The sequence below is a fragment of the Mustela nivalis genome, assembly GCF_964662115.1.
Source record: "Mustela nivalis genome assembly, contig: HAP1_SCAFFOLD_860, whole genome shotgun sequence".
Lineage (NCBI taxonomy): Eukaryota > Metazoa > Chordata > Mammalia > Carnivora > Mustelidae > Mustela > Mustela nivalis.
In genome coordinates this window covers 282,261-297,638 of record NW_028135804.1, presented here as the reverse complement: position 1 = coordinate 297,638, position 15,378 = coordinate 282,261, and the positions used below count along the sequence as shown (strand labels likewise).

Here is a 15,378-nt window from a genome sequence, read left to right as displayed (position 1 = left end):
CCAGACCAACACCCCTCCCACAGCTTTCCCACCTCTGCAAAAACAGCCCCCTCCAGGCCACTGTCTTCATCCCTCCCCCCAGGGAGACAATGGAGGCCCTCCTCCTCCTCCAGAAAGATGAACAGCTTCAGGGTGAAGAGGGAACCACCTGTCCTGACAAAGTGGCTGAATTGCCCTCTGAGCCCAGCCCTGTGCCAGGGTTCAAGGCCTGGGGGGGGGGGTTGTGTGGGGAGGGGCCCCAGGCTGCACAGCCCTGCATTCAGACCCAGAACTGACTTCTGGTGAGCAGCCTATCCCTCTCCAGGCTTGGACCTCCCACCCGAACTCTTGGGTCCATAGGAGCTGGGGAGCTGGCACACACATCTGTTTTCTAAGACACACCTACATACAGCATCAGACACTTTTTCCAAATGAGTCTTACCTGTCACCCCCAACACAGAAGACATGAGATGAGTGGTGGTCCCATAGCCCCCTGCCTGGGCCTTGCTGTCCGTCTGAGGGGGATCTTGATAAGCCCCTGGGGAAAGACTTGCTGTAAGGTTCTGTAGCACCTCCCCACATGTAGATGTCTGCCCGGCAGTTTCTACCCAGCGTGGAGCGGCTGTCTGTTGAATACCCACCCAGGTTCCAGGGGGACACTCTGCTCCTCCCTCGTGGCTCCGTGTGGTCCTCCATGTGGAGACTGAGCTTTGGGCAGAGGAAGGTTAGTGACCTCATTGTCACAGGGTGGAGCGATGGAGCAACAGCTCGGTCCCAGGGTTTGCCGTCCAGTTCGCCTATCCGTCCTCCTACCCCAAACCTGGGCCACCCGCGATGGGGGGCCGCCAGGTCCGTGCCCTGACAGGCTGGCTGTGGGTTTGGGAGTCCCCCACTCCTCAGGTTCCGTAACGACCGCGGCTCCCGGGGGAGCTGATGGGATTACAGCTGATGGTAAGTACAGGTCAGTTAGATAGCACACAGGCAGGGTGATGGCAGGGAGAGTCCCAGATGCGGAGCGCATGTCCTCGGGAGCCTCATCTTCCGGGTGTCCGCATGCATCCCGGCAGGGAAGTGCCCTCGAGTGTGCGCATGGGCCTCTGAGGTGGCAGGGAGCTTCTCCTCCGAACGGTTGATTGCGTCACGGACCACATGGGTGAGCTGCAGCTGTAACACCCCCTCCTCCACCGAGGGCCGGCTTGGTTCACTGAAGCACCAACCCCTGGTCACGTGACTGGTGTTTCTGCCGTGGCCCATCTCCAACCTGAGTCATCCGGCTTGTGGGCGCTGTTTGAGGGCCACCATGGGTAAGAAAGAGACGTGCTACTCAGGGGATCTGGAGGAATAGCGGTGGGGGTGGGGTGGGGGGGCGGGACAGGCAGATTCTTTCTTGCCCCCACCCACTGCCACTGTCGCCTGGGCTTTCCTCCTTCCAGACCTCAGCCTGCCCCCATCTCAGCTAGATCCTCCCGTCCCCCGCCGGCCGGCCCCGCGGTCCTCGACCTCGTCAGCAGGCTACCACCGCCTGCCTCTGGGTAACATACCGTGCTTCTGAGTTGCAGTGATCCTGGAAACACTGTCATCCCGCCTCTCTCCAGCCGCCTGGGGACACGGGGACCGGGGACATGGGGAGCAGACCAGGGTGATTGGGGGCCCAGGCATCTAGCCGTACTGCTCTGGGACCTCAGTTTACCAGTCCAGGTCCTTCTCAAATTACATTCGGATAGCCTTTCAGAGTTTTCAGAGAAGTTAGGGGTCTTTGCTCCCCTTGCCACCCCCAGAGGTTCAAGACAGGCAAGGTAATTCCAGATCTCTCTTTTTTACAGATAGTAACAAGGCTCTGGAAGCTGATGCAATTTGCTGAAGGAGACGTGTCCCTGAGGTGCTAGAACAGGTAGCTGCCACTGGGTACACCAACCCTAAGCCCCATGAGTGATTGCATGTGGATTGGTTTTCCGCATGCAGACTTGAGGCCAGAGCTTCTTTCCTGCCCAGCCTGTCCTATTTGCCAGCTAATGAGACCAATTGTAGGCTCCATAAACAAATTAAACAGCAGCTGCTTCATTTTCTTCCTCTCCAACTTTGAGATCATGATGACCTCATTTGCAGGCAGCTCCAGCTAGGGCTTTTGGGGCCTGTAGCGCCCAAGAACCCTGAAATGTAAGCATAGTCCTGCTGTGTTTTCGGGTTGGCCAGAGTGAAATATTCTGAGCACTGGCATTCCCAACCCGAACCAGTCACCATGTTCATGAAGCACGGGATGCCTGCTCAGCCTGGTAGCTCTAATTAATAACGCCGTTCAGGTAGGGGAAGCACCTGCAGCTTGTCTTTGGAATACTAGCAAGGAGGTGGAAGGAGCAGGTGATGTGAGCCGGGGGAAGATTAGCCAGATGCGGAATCCCAGACCCCAGATGCTGCTGTTTTAGCAACGGTCACTGAGGAACAGTGCAAGCCTTAGGTTCACCCCCATCCTCAGTGCAGTTCCTCCCACTTTGTTCTGGGGTCTGGCCTATGACAACAGTATGGACTGCATCTTGGCACTAGGAAGGAAAGCCTAGTTCGCTTCTGTATCGTAGAGGTTTGGGGAGCTTATAAAATTTTGCAAGAAAAATAATAACAAACCCCGAGCTCTTTCTGAGTCAACAAACACCTGCTGCATTTTTTCCCCCTTTGCGTTCATCTGAAATTACTGTGTTCCCACCCGGACTGTTCACAAACCCCCACCATCCCTGCGGTAATACAGTAAGGCAACATTTCACGCTGTGGGTGAGGGTGGAAATCTGTGATGAACGGGGTGTCTTTCGATGCCCTTTAGTGAGTGTGATTTTTTTGAAAGCAAAGCTGCTCATTAGCAACCCCAGGCTGAGCAGAACAGCCTGCATCATGTGTAGCATTTCCCTTCATCCTCCAAGGTAGTGTGTTGCTGAGATCAGAGAGATTGATGTTTGTTTTGGGAAGGGGTGGTGTTCCATTAGCCCGGTTTCTTCTCCGTCTCCTTTCTTCCCCAGCTAAGCCCACTGACAGCATATTTATAACACAGTTTCAGAAATTTAGTAATTCGGATAGGATGTAACGGTTTATTCTCGATGTCGGCCAGACAGCACTTTTATCCCCGGCATCCATCTGTTTTGCTCTCGTGGTCTCCCAGTGCCTGCCCCGCCTGCGGCCATCGGTTTTCAGCGTGCAGGACCCCATACCGGAATGAGACCTGTCAATCACGCCCATGGCATCTCAGTGCCCGTGGCCGGGGGACGCTCCCTATAAACCTGCGGGGGCCCGGGGAGCTGAGTCAGCACCACTCCCCCAGTGGGGAGATGATTTAGGGATACCACTCGAGGGAGGTATGTGGTCTGCAGGCACCTGGGTAGATTTACTACCCGCCAATACAGAGCCTGTCCTCGTATGTGCTGCCTCGGGAGAGCCCATTTCACTCTGTCCATCTCTGAGACAGTGACTTTGCCAAGATCCCCTTGGGCCGGCTCTTACCCGCCCCAGTCCGATACTCCCTTCCCACCAGGGTTCATTAAAACATAATGTGGGCTTCTTGATTATAAGCGTTCATCATAGAGAATTTGGAAAACACAGAAATGCATAAAGAAGACTATAAAAGTTGCTCATCAGTCCTGAATCCCAAATAACACAGGTCCTATTGGGGCATCTGTCTTTCTCCACACACACGTGTGCTTTTTGTATGTTAAAAACAAGGATCATGATGTGTATGCTATTTTGTGGTTTTTTAAATTAACTATGCAGGGAATTGTCTCATAATCACCCACATTTAATGATCAGAAGATCTTGAGAGCCTTGCGTGGTGTGAATGGATCACTAGCGACGCTGGAGGTTTGGGGGCCTGCTGTGTGGGGGCTCCTGGGGAAGTGCTGTGGGGCAGGCAGGCATGTGAGGGTTCCCGGGAGGAGGGTGATAGGGAGCACACTGGCTTGCTGTAGCGAGGCCGGAGCATCACAGCTGGCCAGCCGTGCTGAAGGAACAGTTGCGGGGTGCCGCTGAGGTCGGATCTGAATTGCTGCCCTCCCCATTTGCGGAACGGCACCAACCCAGGGCCTGCCCGCCCCCAGAGATGGGGGAGCCTTGCAGGACCCCAGGACTCCCTGAAGTGGGACACAGCCTTTTCCTGCATGCACCCGGGACGTTCCCCTCCGTCTCTCCACCACCAGGCCCCGAGGGAGGCCCTCCCCTCCCTTTCAGGCACTCCTGGTGCTGGAGCTCTTGTGTGGATGGGTTTAGAACTCGGCGGCCAGACGTTGGGGGTGTGATGAGAAAGATCACACGGGGAACCCCGATTTCCTGTGTTTCATGAAGGACAAATAAGATCAGAAAAGCCTGCCTGTCAAAGGTCTGTTGGGCTCAGACGCAAACACCAGTTACTGGTTGGGTACCTCTTGTGCTCGGGGATGCCTTTCACCTGAGTCTGGTGTATCTTGGAGTAGCCGCCGTGGGGGTCGGCTCCTTCTCTCTTGCGCCAGACGTCTGTACTGGGGATGAGGCTCTGCGGGGAGACAGAGGGCCCAGATGTGGCAGATTCCTGCATTTTTCTAGATTAAATGTGACATCCTCAGAGCCACTCACTGCCTGGCTGGGGTGCTCCTTCCACAGTCGTTCCATGGTCCTTGGGCCAGGCAGCCACCTGGGCTTCCCGTGGTGCTGGCAGGGAGAACCCTGGGTTGTCCATCCTTGGCGGCTGCCACGTTGCCTTCTGGGGTTGCCCAGGCCCGTGTCATAGGCCTGGCTCCTCCTGGAGGGCTCAGGCTGCATCCCCCAAAGCTGATCATGATGCCAGTCCTGCTTCCCTGGCCCCTACATGCCCCTGTTCCCACGGCTGTCCCTGGGACAGAGGCAGCTGGGGAAGGGTAGACAGCATAGGGCAAGGTGCAAAAGGAAGGAGTGGTCCACACGCGGGTGTGGGGACCTGTGGGACAGTGAGGGCGTGTGTACCCTGCCACCTCCTTGTTTTCGTTTTACCCTGCAGCCCTGTTGACCTGTGGCAGGAAGCTGTTTAAGGCCGGCCTTGCCCTTCATGCTTGGAGGTGGCTGATGGAGGGACAGAGCATCAGAAGGGTCATGTGCCTGCATCTTACGGTCAGAAAAGAATGACAGAGTGGCAGACTATGCGAGTTTGTTGGAACGAATTCATGTTGTCATCCTAACCCAGAGGAGAGCCTTCTATTCAACGCCTTGACCCCTATGTGTGTGTTGGAGGTCAGTTTTGGCAGTGGCCGGAGGTACAGATTCATTGGTCAGGGTGCCCATTGTTGGGGGTGCCGCACCGTGGCCTCCCCGATCAGATGCAGACCTGGGCCCCCTCATTCAGAGCTGCGTGAGTCTGCACACTCCGTTAAACTTTTTGGTCTCAGATTTCTCAGCTATAAAATGAGGGAAATTATTTTGGGTGAATTTTAAGATTCCTTCCAGCAAGAACATTCTGTAAATTGTGTGTAGTTAAAAAGCTTCAGCTGATACATACATACATATTATTTTGTAGTTTTCAAAATATTTTTAAAGATTTTATTTATCAGAGAGAGAGCACGCACACGCACGAGCACAGGGAGGGGCAGGCAGAGGGAGAGCCAGGCTCCCCGTGGAGCAGGGAGCCTGACGTGGGACTCAATCCCAGGACACCAGGATCATGACCTGAGCCCAAGGCAGACATTTAACCAACGGCCATCCAGGCGCCCCCCCCCCCCCTGCCATTTTCAACTTACTAATCAGCTTTGTAATTTATCCACGTGTTTGTGGGATGCCGTCAGCTAATAACCCCGAGGTTTATGTCAGTGATGAGGTGTGAGTGCCCCATCTCTGGTTGATAGACGAGGCCCTCGGGTTATTCTGATGGGTGGTTTTCTATAGGAAGGCCTGTTCTTTTCCTCCATGTTGGGATGCAGTCTGGAGTAATTCTGTCGTGTTGGTCGCACATTTATGGAGCAGTATTGAAACTGGAGTGGAAAGCATGTTAGGCATTAGCACTGTTATCGGTTTTGTAGGAGCTGAAACCGAGTGAGAGGGTTTTGGAATAATTGGGTAATCCAAGCGAATTAATCAAGAGGGGGAAAATATCAGTTTTGGCATCAGATGGAGAGAGCGTCGACTTCCACATCTGTGGTCTTTATGCATTTTAATCAAGTCTAAATTATGCTATTAAGATTTACTTTTGCTGCATTTACTTAGATGCTGTGACACAGCTGACTTTGTATTCATCTCTGGATACTTCTTGAAACGGGGAAGCATTCTCACGGTTTCCAGGGGAAGAGTTGCAAAAGAGTCACAAAGATGAACAGGTGACTCGTCCTTGGAGGGCTCCCAGCTCAGCACCCGTGGCGGTTGAGCTCTAGTTGGAGCACAGAATGGGTGGCTGGGAGGTTTGGAAGGTACCCAGATCCTCGGGAAGTCCGGAGGAGGCCTGGCGGGAGGGGCCAGGCTGAGGGCCGGGGAGGAGACGAGTGTTGGTGGCTCAGGCCTGTCCTGTGAGAATGCCAGCCCTGCCAGTCCTACATCCTTGGTTCTATCCCTGAAATGTCGTCTGGCCTGCTGGGTGGCTCAGAGTCCATGCCTCCTCCCTGACCCTCCCGCCTCACCCCCCTGCAGCGTCTTGCACGGCGTCGTTCCCTGTGTGGCTTCCTTCTCCCCTGCTCCTCCCCGAGCCTCCATGAAGGGCTGTGGTCGGCCGGGGGATGGAGGACGCTCCGGGCGCTGTTCTAAGCAAGAAGCCAGTGTGGCACACGGCAGAATGCGGACATTCTGGGCTGATTGGAGTGGCTAGGTGTTGGCGGTGTGTGACAGTGTCCGTCACGGATGCAGGAAGGCTCCCAGCCTCGGAAGCACATATTTAGAGGCTCCTTTTCTTCTCTCTGTCAATGTAGGGTTCGATGACCTTCCGGTGTCCCTGAGAATGGCTTCAGGACACCCGGTGGAGGGCTTTTCCTTGAAAGGTCTGTCACCCAGTTTCACTGCCAAGACGGGTTCACGCTCCAGGGCCCTACAAAGAGGCTGTGTGTGAGACATCTCAATGGAACCCTCGGCTGGATCCCCAGTGATAAGCCCTTCTGTGCACAAGAAGGTAAAGTGCCCCCCTCGTCCGTGGAGGCTGCTCGTGGGGCTGTGGGGACCAGCCGCGTCAGCCCAGGGGCCCACCCCACATGCTGGCGGGAGAGCATTGTGGCCAGGCCGGGCGCAAAGGAGGCTCGGTGTCACAAGTCACCGTGTCCCTCCTCAACCTCAATGACGACCCAGGTCCTGGTTTCTGTCGAGGCAGGAGAGCAGCTCAGGTCACACCAGGGGTGCTCACTGCTGCGTCCCTAGCCAGCCGCGCACTCCCAGCCCCGGCGCCTGAGAAAGCAGAGTACGTGCTGCTCAGACTTGCCCGTGGAGGCAGGAACGTGTGGTACTCGGGAGATCCACTCAGTCACTGTCGCGTCTGTTCCAGGCGGGTTTTGATAGGGAGACAGGGCGGCACAGTGGGCATTTGTTTCCAGCAGTTACCCTATGGTCTCTCGTCATGGCGCGGTATCTGCCTACCTCTGGCAAGCGTGGCGGTGTCTGCTCTGTGTGGTTCATGCTGCGTGGGTGTGTGTGAGTTTAGAACACTGCTCAGAGGTTACCTGGCGGCGGGCAGGGGGCTGACTGTCTCCGCGGCAGGTTGGGCTGACGCAAGGGAGGCAGTGCCGGTGCGGGCAAGGGCTCCGTCTCTCCCCACCACCCCTGACCGTGGGTGTGGATGGAGCTTTCCTGACCTTGACAGCTCACTGTTTTTCGGAATTAGCATAGACCGTGTTTATGGAAGTCTTCGAAGCACCGAACTCGACTGTCACTGAGCATAGGCAAAGGCTTCCCCAAGCTGAGAGCATGCGTGGTCTCTGCTTTTATTTTTGAGGTCTTTTTCTAAAAGAGTCAAAATTAAAACAAAGAAGTAAAGTGAACTAAATCACACAGAGAAGGACAGGTGTGTGTGTGACAGGTGGAATCTCAACAACAAAACAAATGAACAAGTAAGAGAAGCGTTGGAACGAACATGGGAGTGGTGGCTGAGCAGGGCTGAGAGAGCTCCAGCTGTGAGGTGGGTCGCAGGAAGGAACATGCGCCCGGGAGTACTGTCTGTGGTACTGTGACCATGGTGTGTGGGGACAGACGGGGACACCCCTGGCGGCACTGTCGGAAGTTCTGAAATATGGAATCACCGTGGTTATGCCTAATAGCAAGAGGGCATGGTTGGTCAAGTATCCTTCAATTAATAATGGTCAGCGTCACCATTCAGAACGGGTGCTATGGGCCTCGGGTGGATGCTGTGTAGGGAAGGTGGCTCCCTGTGTTGCAGGTAGGAGTCTGTGTCCCTTGATACAGATGCTTCTCTATATTTATTGAGACAGGCATGTGGTTTTTCCTCTTTAACTTTGCAGCCTTGCAGGTTACACAAGCTTTCTCTTGAAAAATCAAAACAAATTTTGAAAAGGATTTTAGAAATAAATGAATATTTTCTGCTATGCGCAGCCCATGCAGGCTGTGGTTTCCATAAGGTTTCAGTAATGAAAAGTTTATTTGGTTTTGTAGATCAACTTCCCTGATAAATCCTTTGGCCCAAGATACTCAGCATTTAAAACCCAGACAGGCTCAGGAACATATCAGCAATAGTAGAACACGCAGGCTCCGCGAATATTGCCTGGAGACAAAGGCCTTCTATTGTTTTATCATCCTGGGAAACAGAGAGCTTATCTAAAAGACAACCTCTTGCCAGTCCTGTCCTAACTACCTAATGAAGTATGCCCCAAGTTAGAAGGCCTTCATCTCCCCTTGCTCACTGTGTCTCAGACACATGGACCCTCCTGTGTGTGTCTGTGTGTTTAAAAGATTTTATTTATTATTTATATGTCAGAGAGAGAGCGTGCAGGAGCAGAGGGAGAATTAGACACTGTACTGAGCCAGGAGCCCGATGCGGGACTTGATCCCAGGACCCTGGGACTGAGCCAGCCAGGTGTCCCCCTCCTGTGTGTGTGTTTTTTTTTTTTTAAAGATTTTTTATTTATTTATTTGACAGAGAGAAATCACAAGTAGATGGAGAGGCAGGCAGGCAGAGAGAGAGAGAAGGAAGCAGGCTCCCCGCTGAGCAGAGCCCGATGCGGGAATCCATCCTAGGACCCTGAGATCATGACCTGAGCCGAAGGCAGCGGCTTAACCCACTGAGCCACCCAGGCGTCCCCTCCTCCTGTGTGATTTTAAGGACACTCGTGTTCTCCTGGCTTTTGCACTTACTCTCCCTCTGCCTAAAGCTGTCTTCTCCCAGATCTGCTCGATAAGGCCACCTTGCCATGTGGCCCTGCATCATAAACATTATCTCCTCAGGGTGCCTGTCCCATGCACCCAGATTCCAGGGGCCCCTGGTAGGTCCCTGTGACCTCAGCACCTGTTCCTCCTCATGCGAGCAGCAATCACTGCATGTTAGTCTCTACCTCGCAGATTTACTAACTTGTTAGCGGCCTTCTCCATGCAGCGAGGGTAGGATTCCTAACTCTCCGTGCCCAGCGCTTGCAGCTGGGTGCTCAGCGAGTCACCAGTGGACAGATGGATGGTTGGATGGATGAATACCGGGTGTTATAAATGCAGGGGTAAACAAAACCCAACACCATCCTTTACAGCGAGGCTTCCAGCACCTTTCCTGTGTGGATATGAATGCTGTGTCTCCAGGGTCGATTACGTAGTTATGTTCCTGGAAACACTTTTTAGGGAGAATGGGTGTCAGAGTTGGCACTTGAAGGAATCAGGTTCATGTTCACATATAACTGGCATTTAAAAAGGCCAGTAAATATTGGTCGTGGTATGTATTCTTAGAACTTTGCCTTTTCTGCTCCTTAGGACTCTGCTCTATGCTAACTAATGTCATTGAATAATTTGTTCTTAGGTATAACTGTGTAATATCACCTTAATATCCCCTCTTTGACTTGTTTCTATTAAATCCCCTATTACACGAGCAGGACTCAGATGCAGCGATGCAGTGGTCTGGGGAGAAAGGATGTCTCAAAGTGGAAGCTTTGCACCCTCTCAGCTGTATCCCCAAAGTGCCCGTTTGTGTCTGTCTGTGTCGGGTTTGATCACATCCCCACTCCTGCCAGAGTCAGATACCGATGGAGCTTTATCTGTCATCCTTGGTAATGGCATTTTTGGAGCGGCTTTTAAACATTCTTCTGGCTGACGGGATGCACTCATACTGTAGGAAATTTCTCTTATTTCTGTTTGAAACTTCAGAACTGATGAAGATTATATGTATTTGTTTTGGGGCACTAAAGATCCTGGCTTCTCTGTTTCCATAGACATGAAGTGCATAGTCACGTCCGGCTAAGGATGGCCTGGCTGGGCCAGGCTCGTCTTCCTATCTCCCCTCCTCTGGTGGGGGGCTCAGGCGCCAGACGCCAAGGGTAGGATCATAGCTCAGCTTTGGGGGGCCGACTTCTGTGAAGCTACTGCTGGTCTGTTTTGTTCTGTCCTTTATCTGGGCCACAGCCCTCCTGGCCTCCTGGCCATAGCTCCGGTGCCTGCTCCCAGCTCCCTGGTCAGTGCGAGTCTCTGTTCCATAGCAGCCAGTCCCCATGGTGACTCCATCATGAGCAGAACTTGGGAGGCCGTAGTGCCCTGGGATCCTTGGGCCATGTGCCCCGTGGTGGCCCCCAGCTCCTGGCTGTGGACAGAGGCATCTGGTCAGGAGTTCAGGGCACTCTGTGTGAGTGACTGCTGCTTCTGCACAGCCAGTGACCACACACTCACGGGCCGCAGTGTCCCTTCTGTCCACTGGCTTTACTCACTGACGCTGGCTGCCTGCTAAGGACCTGGGTCAGCTCCCGGAGAAGTCGGAAGCCAGTCAGGGGAACGGTGGCTTTGTCGCGTAAATCAGCAACATGGGGTTAGTTGGCAGCTGGGGTTTTACAGAGGGGCGCCTGGATAAAGGTGTTTTTATTTGCTCTGAGTAATGCCTGCGTTAGCACTACTGAGAAACGTGATTTCCCGTTTCCATTAAGAAGGCAGCAGTGGTGCCAAGTTGTCACTTGCCTTGTGACTCCAGTCAGGATCATTCTGGCATTGACTTTGGGGGAATTTGTCTATTCTGGTAGAAAAATTTTTGGTTAAACGTGAGAGGTTGGAAACCCCTTTCCACAGTTTGAAACTCAAAAATAAGAGGTCGAACTAGAACCACAACAGTTTTCCATCAAGGACGCTTCCTGCTGAAATTTGCAGACAGAGGGTTGATGGGGTTGTCCCGGGGCTCCATGGCCGCACTTCCTCGACATTTCTTTGCCAGCCACGTGTGGAGTCCCGGAGTTCCAAGGGCATGTGGGAGAATGCAGGGGTGCAGTCCCTGCTCTCCAGCTAATCTGGAGATGAAGGCAGATGCCACGCCCAAGCTTTGACTTTGACCCCGCGAAGAGGTCATCCTGTTTTCTAGAGTCTGTTGTCAGATTCTTCATTGGTCCCTGTAAACCCAGCCCCAACCCTACATCAAAACTCCTGGGATGTGCTTTTTAAACCCACCTGTGTTCCCGGCCATGGGCTGCTTGGGTCCCTTCCCTCCGCAGCCTCAGGACTCCTGGGCTCAGGCCTCAGAGCCAGCAGTTCATGGTCAAGTCTCCCACCATTCCAACCATATGGCTGATTCAGAAGGCTTTCGGGAGTGGCTGAGAAACCCAGTCTTACAGCATTGAGATACTCTTGGAGAAAGTTTCTGTGATTGTCGAAATGCTGTGCTTGGATTTTGCTTCATTTTTAAAACTTGCGAAGCTTGGAGCGCAACCCCTCTGTACGCCTCCGGGGATGGCTGCACAAGGTTATGTGGGGACACACGCGGAATTGGGAGGAGACCATGTTCGAAGTGGAGGGTTATAATTTATCCACTGTATTTTATCTCTCAATCACGTTCTGTGTGGACTTCCTGTTCCTGCGCCCCTGATGCTGGGCTACAGACCCTTTCCGAGTCTGTATTCTGCTCCCACCTGCTTCCAAGAAGCAGGTCACCTACCTGTGGGGGGCTGTGTGGTGTTGGTGGTTGCATGTGCTTCCATGTTATTACCCGCGTGGAGCAGATCCGGTAGGAGGGAGGTGCCGGCCGGTGTGGCCCCAGCTTGTCCCCACTGTTCTGCAAGGCCTTTTTTTTTCTTCTGCCCCAAGGCAGAGGCGGTAGGCTGGGTGGGACCACTTAGCAGGTCATTGTGAGCCCCTAGCTCTGTCCTTCCTCTCTTAGTTCCAAAATCGCCTGAGGCTCCACTGTGAGGTGTGAAGGGTTCCAGGCTGGAGGTGAAGCTCCTTTCATGGCTGGATTGGGACATCTTGTCCTCAGTCCCCTCCAGACCAGGGGCTAGCAGTCCGTGTGCGAGGGCGTTTTATCACAGGGAAGCCTGAGGCCAGGTCCGAAAAGAAGAGCTTTGTGCCAAGCTGGGAAGCACAACAGGCTGAAATTTAAAAAAATAACGTGTCCATTTTACACCTTTGCAGATTGCCGTATCCCTCAAATCGACGATGCTGAGATTCATAACAGGACATACAGACACGGAGACAAGCTGATCGTCACCTGTCACGAGGGATTCAAGATCCGCTACCCTGATCTGTACAACATGGTTTCTCTGTGCCGTGATGACGGGACGTGGGACAACCTGCCGCTCTGTCAAGGTAGGGGCGCGGGCTGGGAACACGTGTGTGTCTCTCCACTGGGACGTGGAGGGAAGCAGGGCCCACCGGCTCTGGCCTTGGCATCCGCACACCCTCCCTGCGGTCCCCAACAGCCCCTCGTGCCCACCGTGAGAGCCCAGACCAGAAGAGCCCTTGTTCTTGAGCATGTTGACTTCTCCTTCACACCGAGAACCAAAAGTCTTTTAAGAAATAGGCATTTTGTAACCAGGCTGTGAGCACGATGATGAACTATGGCATTTTTAATGAAAACAGCAGAACGTTTATACTTATTTCAGTGGTGGTGAGGGTAGATTAAAGATGCATCTTTACAGAGGCTATTTTTTCTTAACGTTATCCATTTTTATAATGCATGAGGAGCAGAAAAATAATCAAATTCAGATTTTATCCAAACTACCCAGTAAATAAGAATCCTCTTGCCTTTTTAACATTTGCCTGGGCCAACACGGAGGACCCTGTTTGTGAAAATAAGTCCTTCCGTGCACATTAATTCTGATTTTATTTTCTTGACATGTGACTTGAAAGCCAGTGCATAATTCATTCTTCGGGGAGGAGGCTTGTTTGCGCCGGAGCCTTGGCGTGTTCCGGTTGAGACGAATGCTAGCGCTGGGCTCTAGGTCATGGCTGGCAGGCTCTGATATTACTCTGCGTGCCCCGGGGTCGGAAATGAATTATTTCCTTCTGTGAGGGCTTAAGAGTCCTACATGGCCCTTTGCAGAAACAGAGGCTCTGGATCGGGAGGACCAAGGGCGGCCAGGCCACCCCTTTGTGAGCTTCTCTGCTCAAACTCCCTGTGCCACGTAGCCTGCACAGATGACATTTCCAGGGATACATGTGCTTTGGGGGCACTTCTCGGGAGGCTGTGGAGAGTTGTCACCGTGATCTGAGGTTGGGCTGAATATTCACGTGAACATTACCAACGACTGGTCCCTTTCCTTCCCGGGGCCAAGAACGCTCCCTCGGATGCCAGCCCCCTCTGCCTTCATGAATCCTGCATCCCCCACTGTCCCCTGTTCTCCTGCCCTTTCTAGAGATTTCTCCCTCTTAGGTCTTGCAAATTCCGTGCACCTATTTACGAGTTCTTTTGGTCCCTATTATTTCTTAAGAAATGCCCGAGGGTGGCATCCTCATCATGGGCTCAGGTGTGGCCTCCTGCTCTGCTCTGTCCACCACCCTGCGCTTGCATCTCAGAGCGTCGCCCAGAGCCGGCTGGCTGCTCTCGGAAGGTGCCCTTCCCCGGATAGCACCGTCACCCACACCACCCTCCCTCAGGGCATGTCCCCTGCTCTGTGCCCTGAACTCATCTCCATGCAGAGGCAGGTAGGGGCCTGGCTGCCCAAGCAGTGACTGCCCAACATGGCATGGGCGTGAGGGGTCTGGCGGCATTAGATGGCCTGACACCTCGGAGCGCCACGGGGAGCATGACTGGCCCTTAGCATGACGTCTCGTCCTGTGGCTTTTCTTTGCACTTCCAGATCCGGGGGAGAGAGCCTGACAAGCTGGCTCGCCATTGCCTGGAAGTGTAAATAGAGGTTGCACCAAGCTATTGTGTCAAAGCCTGGTGTCTGCTGCCATGCTTGGGATGGGCTGTCCCCAGCCAAGGAGCATGTCTCTCTTTCCCTGGTTTACTACTGCAGTTACAACCCCTTCTGGCTTCTTTTGGGGCAGGCAAGCAGGCGGGCATGTTCCAAGGCCATGTTTTCCTTGGGAACTTTGTGTTTTGGAGAGCAGTGTCCAGACGCACCTGCTGTTCACTGTGGGTCTGTCCGTTTTATATTCAGGGGACTCCAGCTTCTCTGTGGGAGTGGCCAGGAATGACACTCCTTCTTGGGAGGAGCCGCAGGCACTGTCCCTTGTGCCAGCTCATTTGAACAGCACTTAGGGACTCTGATACGGTCAGTTGTTCATGTTGACGTGCTTGTCTTACTTTTCTCAGTCACGGATTCTGTTTATTCCTGAGTCCCAATCTCCCCCTCCTCCCCGACACTTCACTTTTCCTGTGAACACAGTTCATGTTCAGCTCAACGGGTAAATCCTTCCAGGCCGTGGAGAAAGGATGTGGCCACGTGTCTCAGATGTGGCCTGTGTGGTAGTAGGCCCGTGGATCTCTGTGGCACGGGACACTGTCAGCCCCAAAGGGAGCATTTCCCTAAGTTCTGCATGCCAGGGCTGCCCTGGCCTCTCTGGTCTCACGCCGAAACATCGATCCCACGTACCAGCTCACTGACCAGGGCAGTCGGCGGAGCATGAAGCCGTTCGAGGCTCAGAATGTCAAAGCAAGCCAGCTCGGGAGCAGAGCTCAGACACCTGCTGCCATGGGCATGCTGTGATCCGTGCTCGGCGACTGGAAGGGAGAGTCGGGATTTCCATTATAAGTTATTTACTTCACACACAATTAGTTCTCCGCGGGAAGAGCCCCAGCTCTGCAGAGTCATTATTTCCTCTAGTGAGACCACTGACCCCGACAGGAAATGCCAGGATCGCAGCGGGGGCCACACAGAACGGGATTCTGTGCCCCTGGGAATGTTCCCCAGGCACAGGTTTCAACACGGAAAAGCAGCTTCCGTTTGGCAGAAGCAGAAGTGTGGGAACACAGACAGCATGGAGAATTCTGGGTGTGCGTGGGGGCTTGCGACACCCAGCCCCATGCCTGCCGTGCATGTCCTTGGGCTCTGCGCAGACCCTGACCAGGAGCTCCTTGGGAGGGGGCCCAGTGGGGTGTATTCT

General features: G+C 53.7%; 1 protein-coding gene across 1 annotated transcript in view; it reads left to right on the top strand.

The window, feature by feature from the left end:
- Positions 1-6,873: 6,873 nt before the first annotated feature.
- LOC309857538 (uncharacterized protein) overlaps positions 6,874-15,378 on the top strand; it is a 36,517-nt gene continuing 28,012 nt past the window's right edge. The window contains exons 1-2 of the mRNA XM_082750273.1: positions 6,874-7,048; positions 12,460-12,633. Of these exons, the coding sequence (XP_082606399.1) occupies positions 12,579-12,633 (55 nt within the window). The 5' untranslated portion in view covers positions 6,874-7,048; positions 12,460-12,578. The remainder of the gene's footprint in view (positions 7,049-12,459; positions 12,634-15,378) is intronic.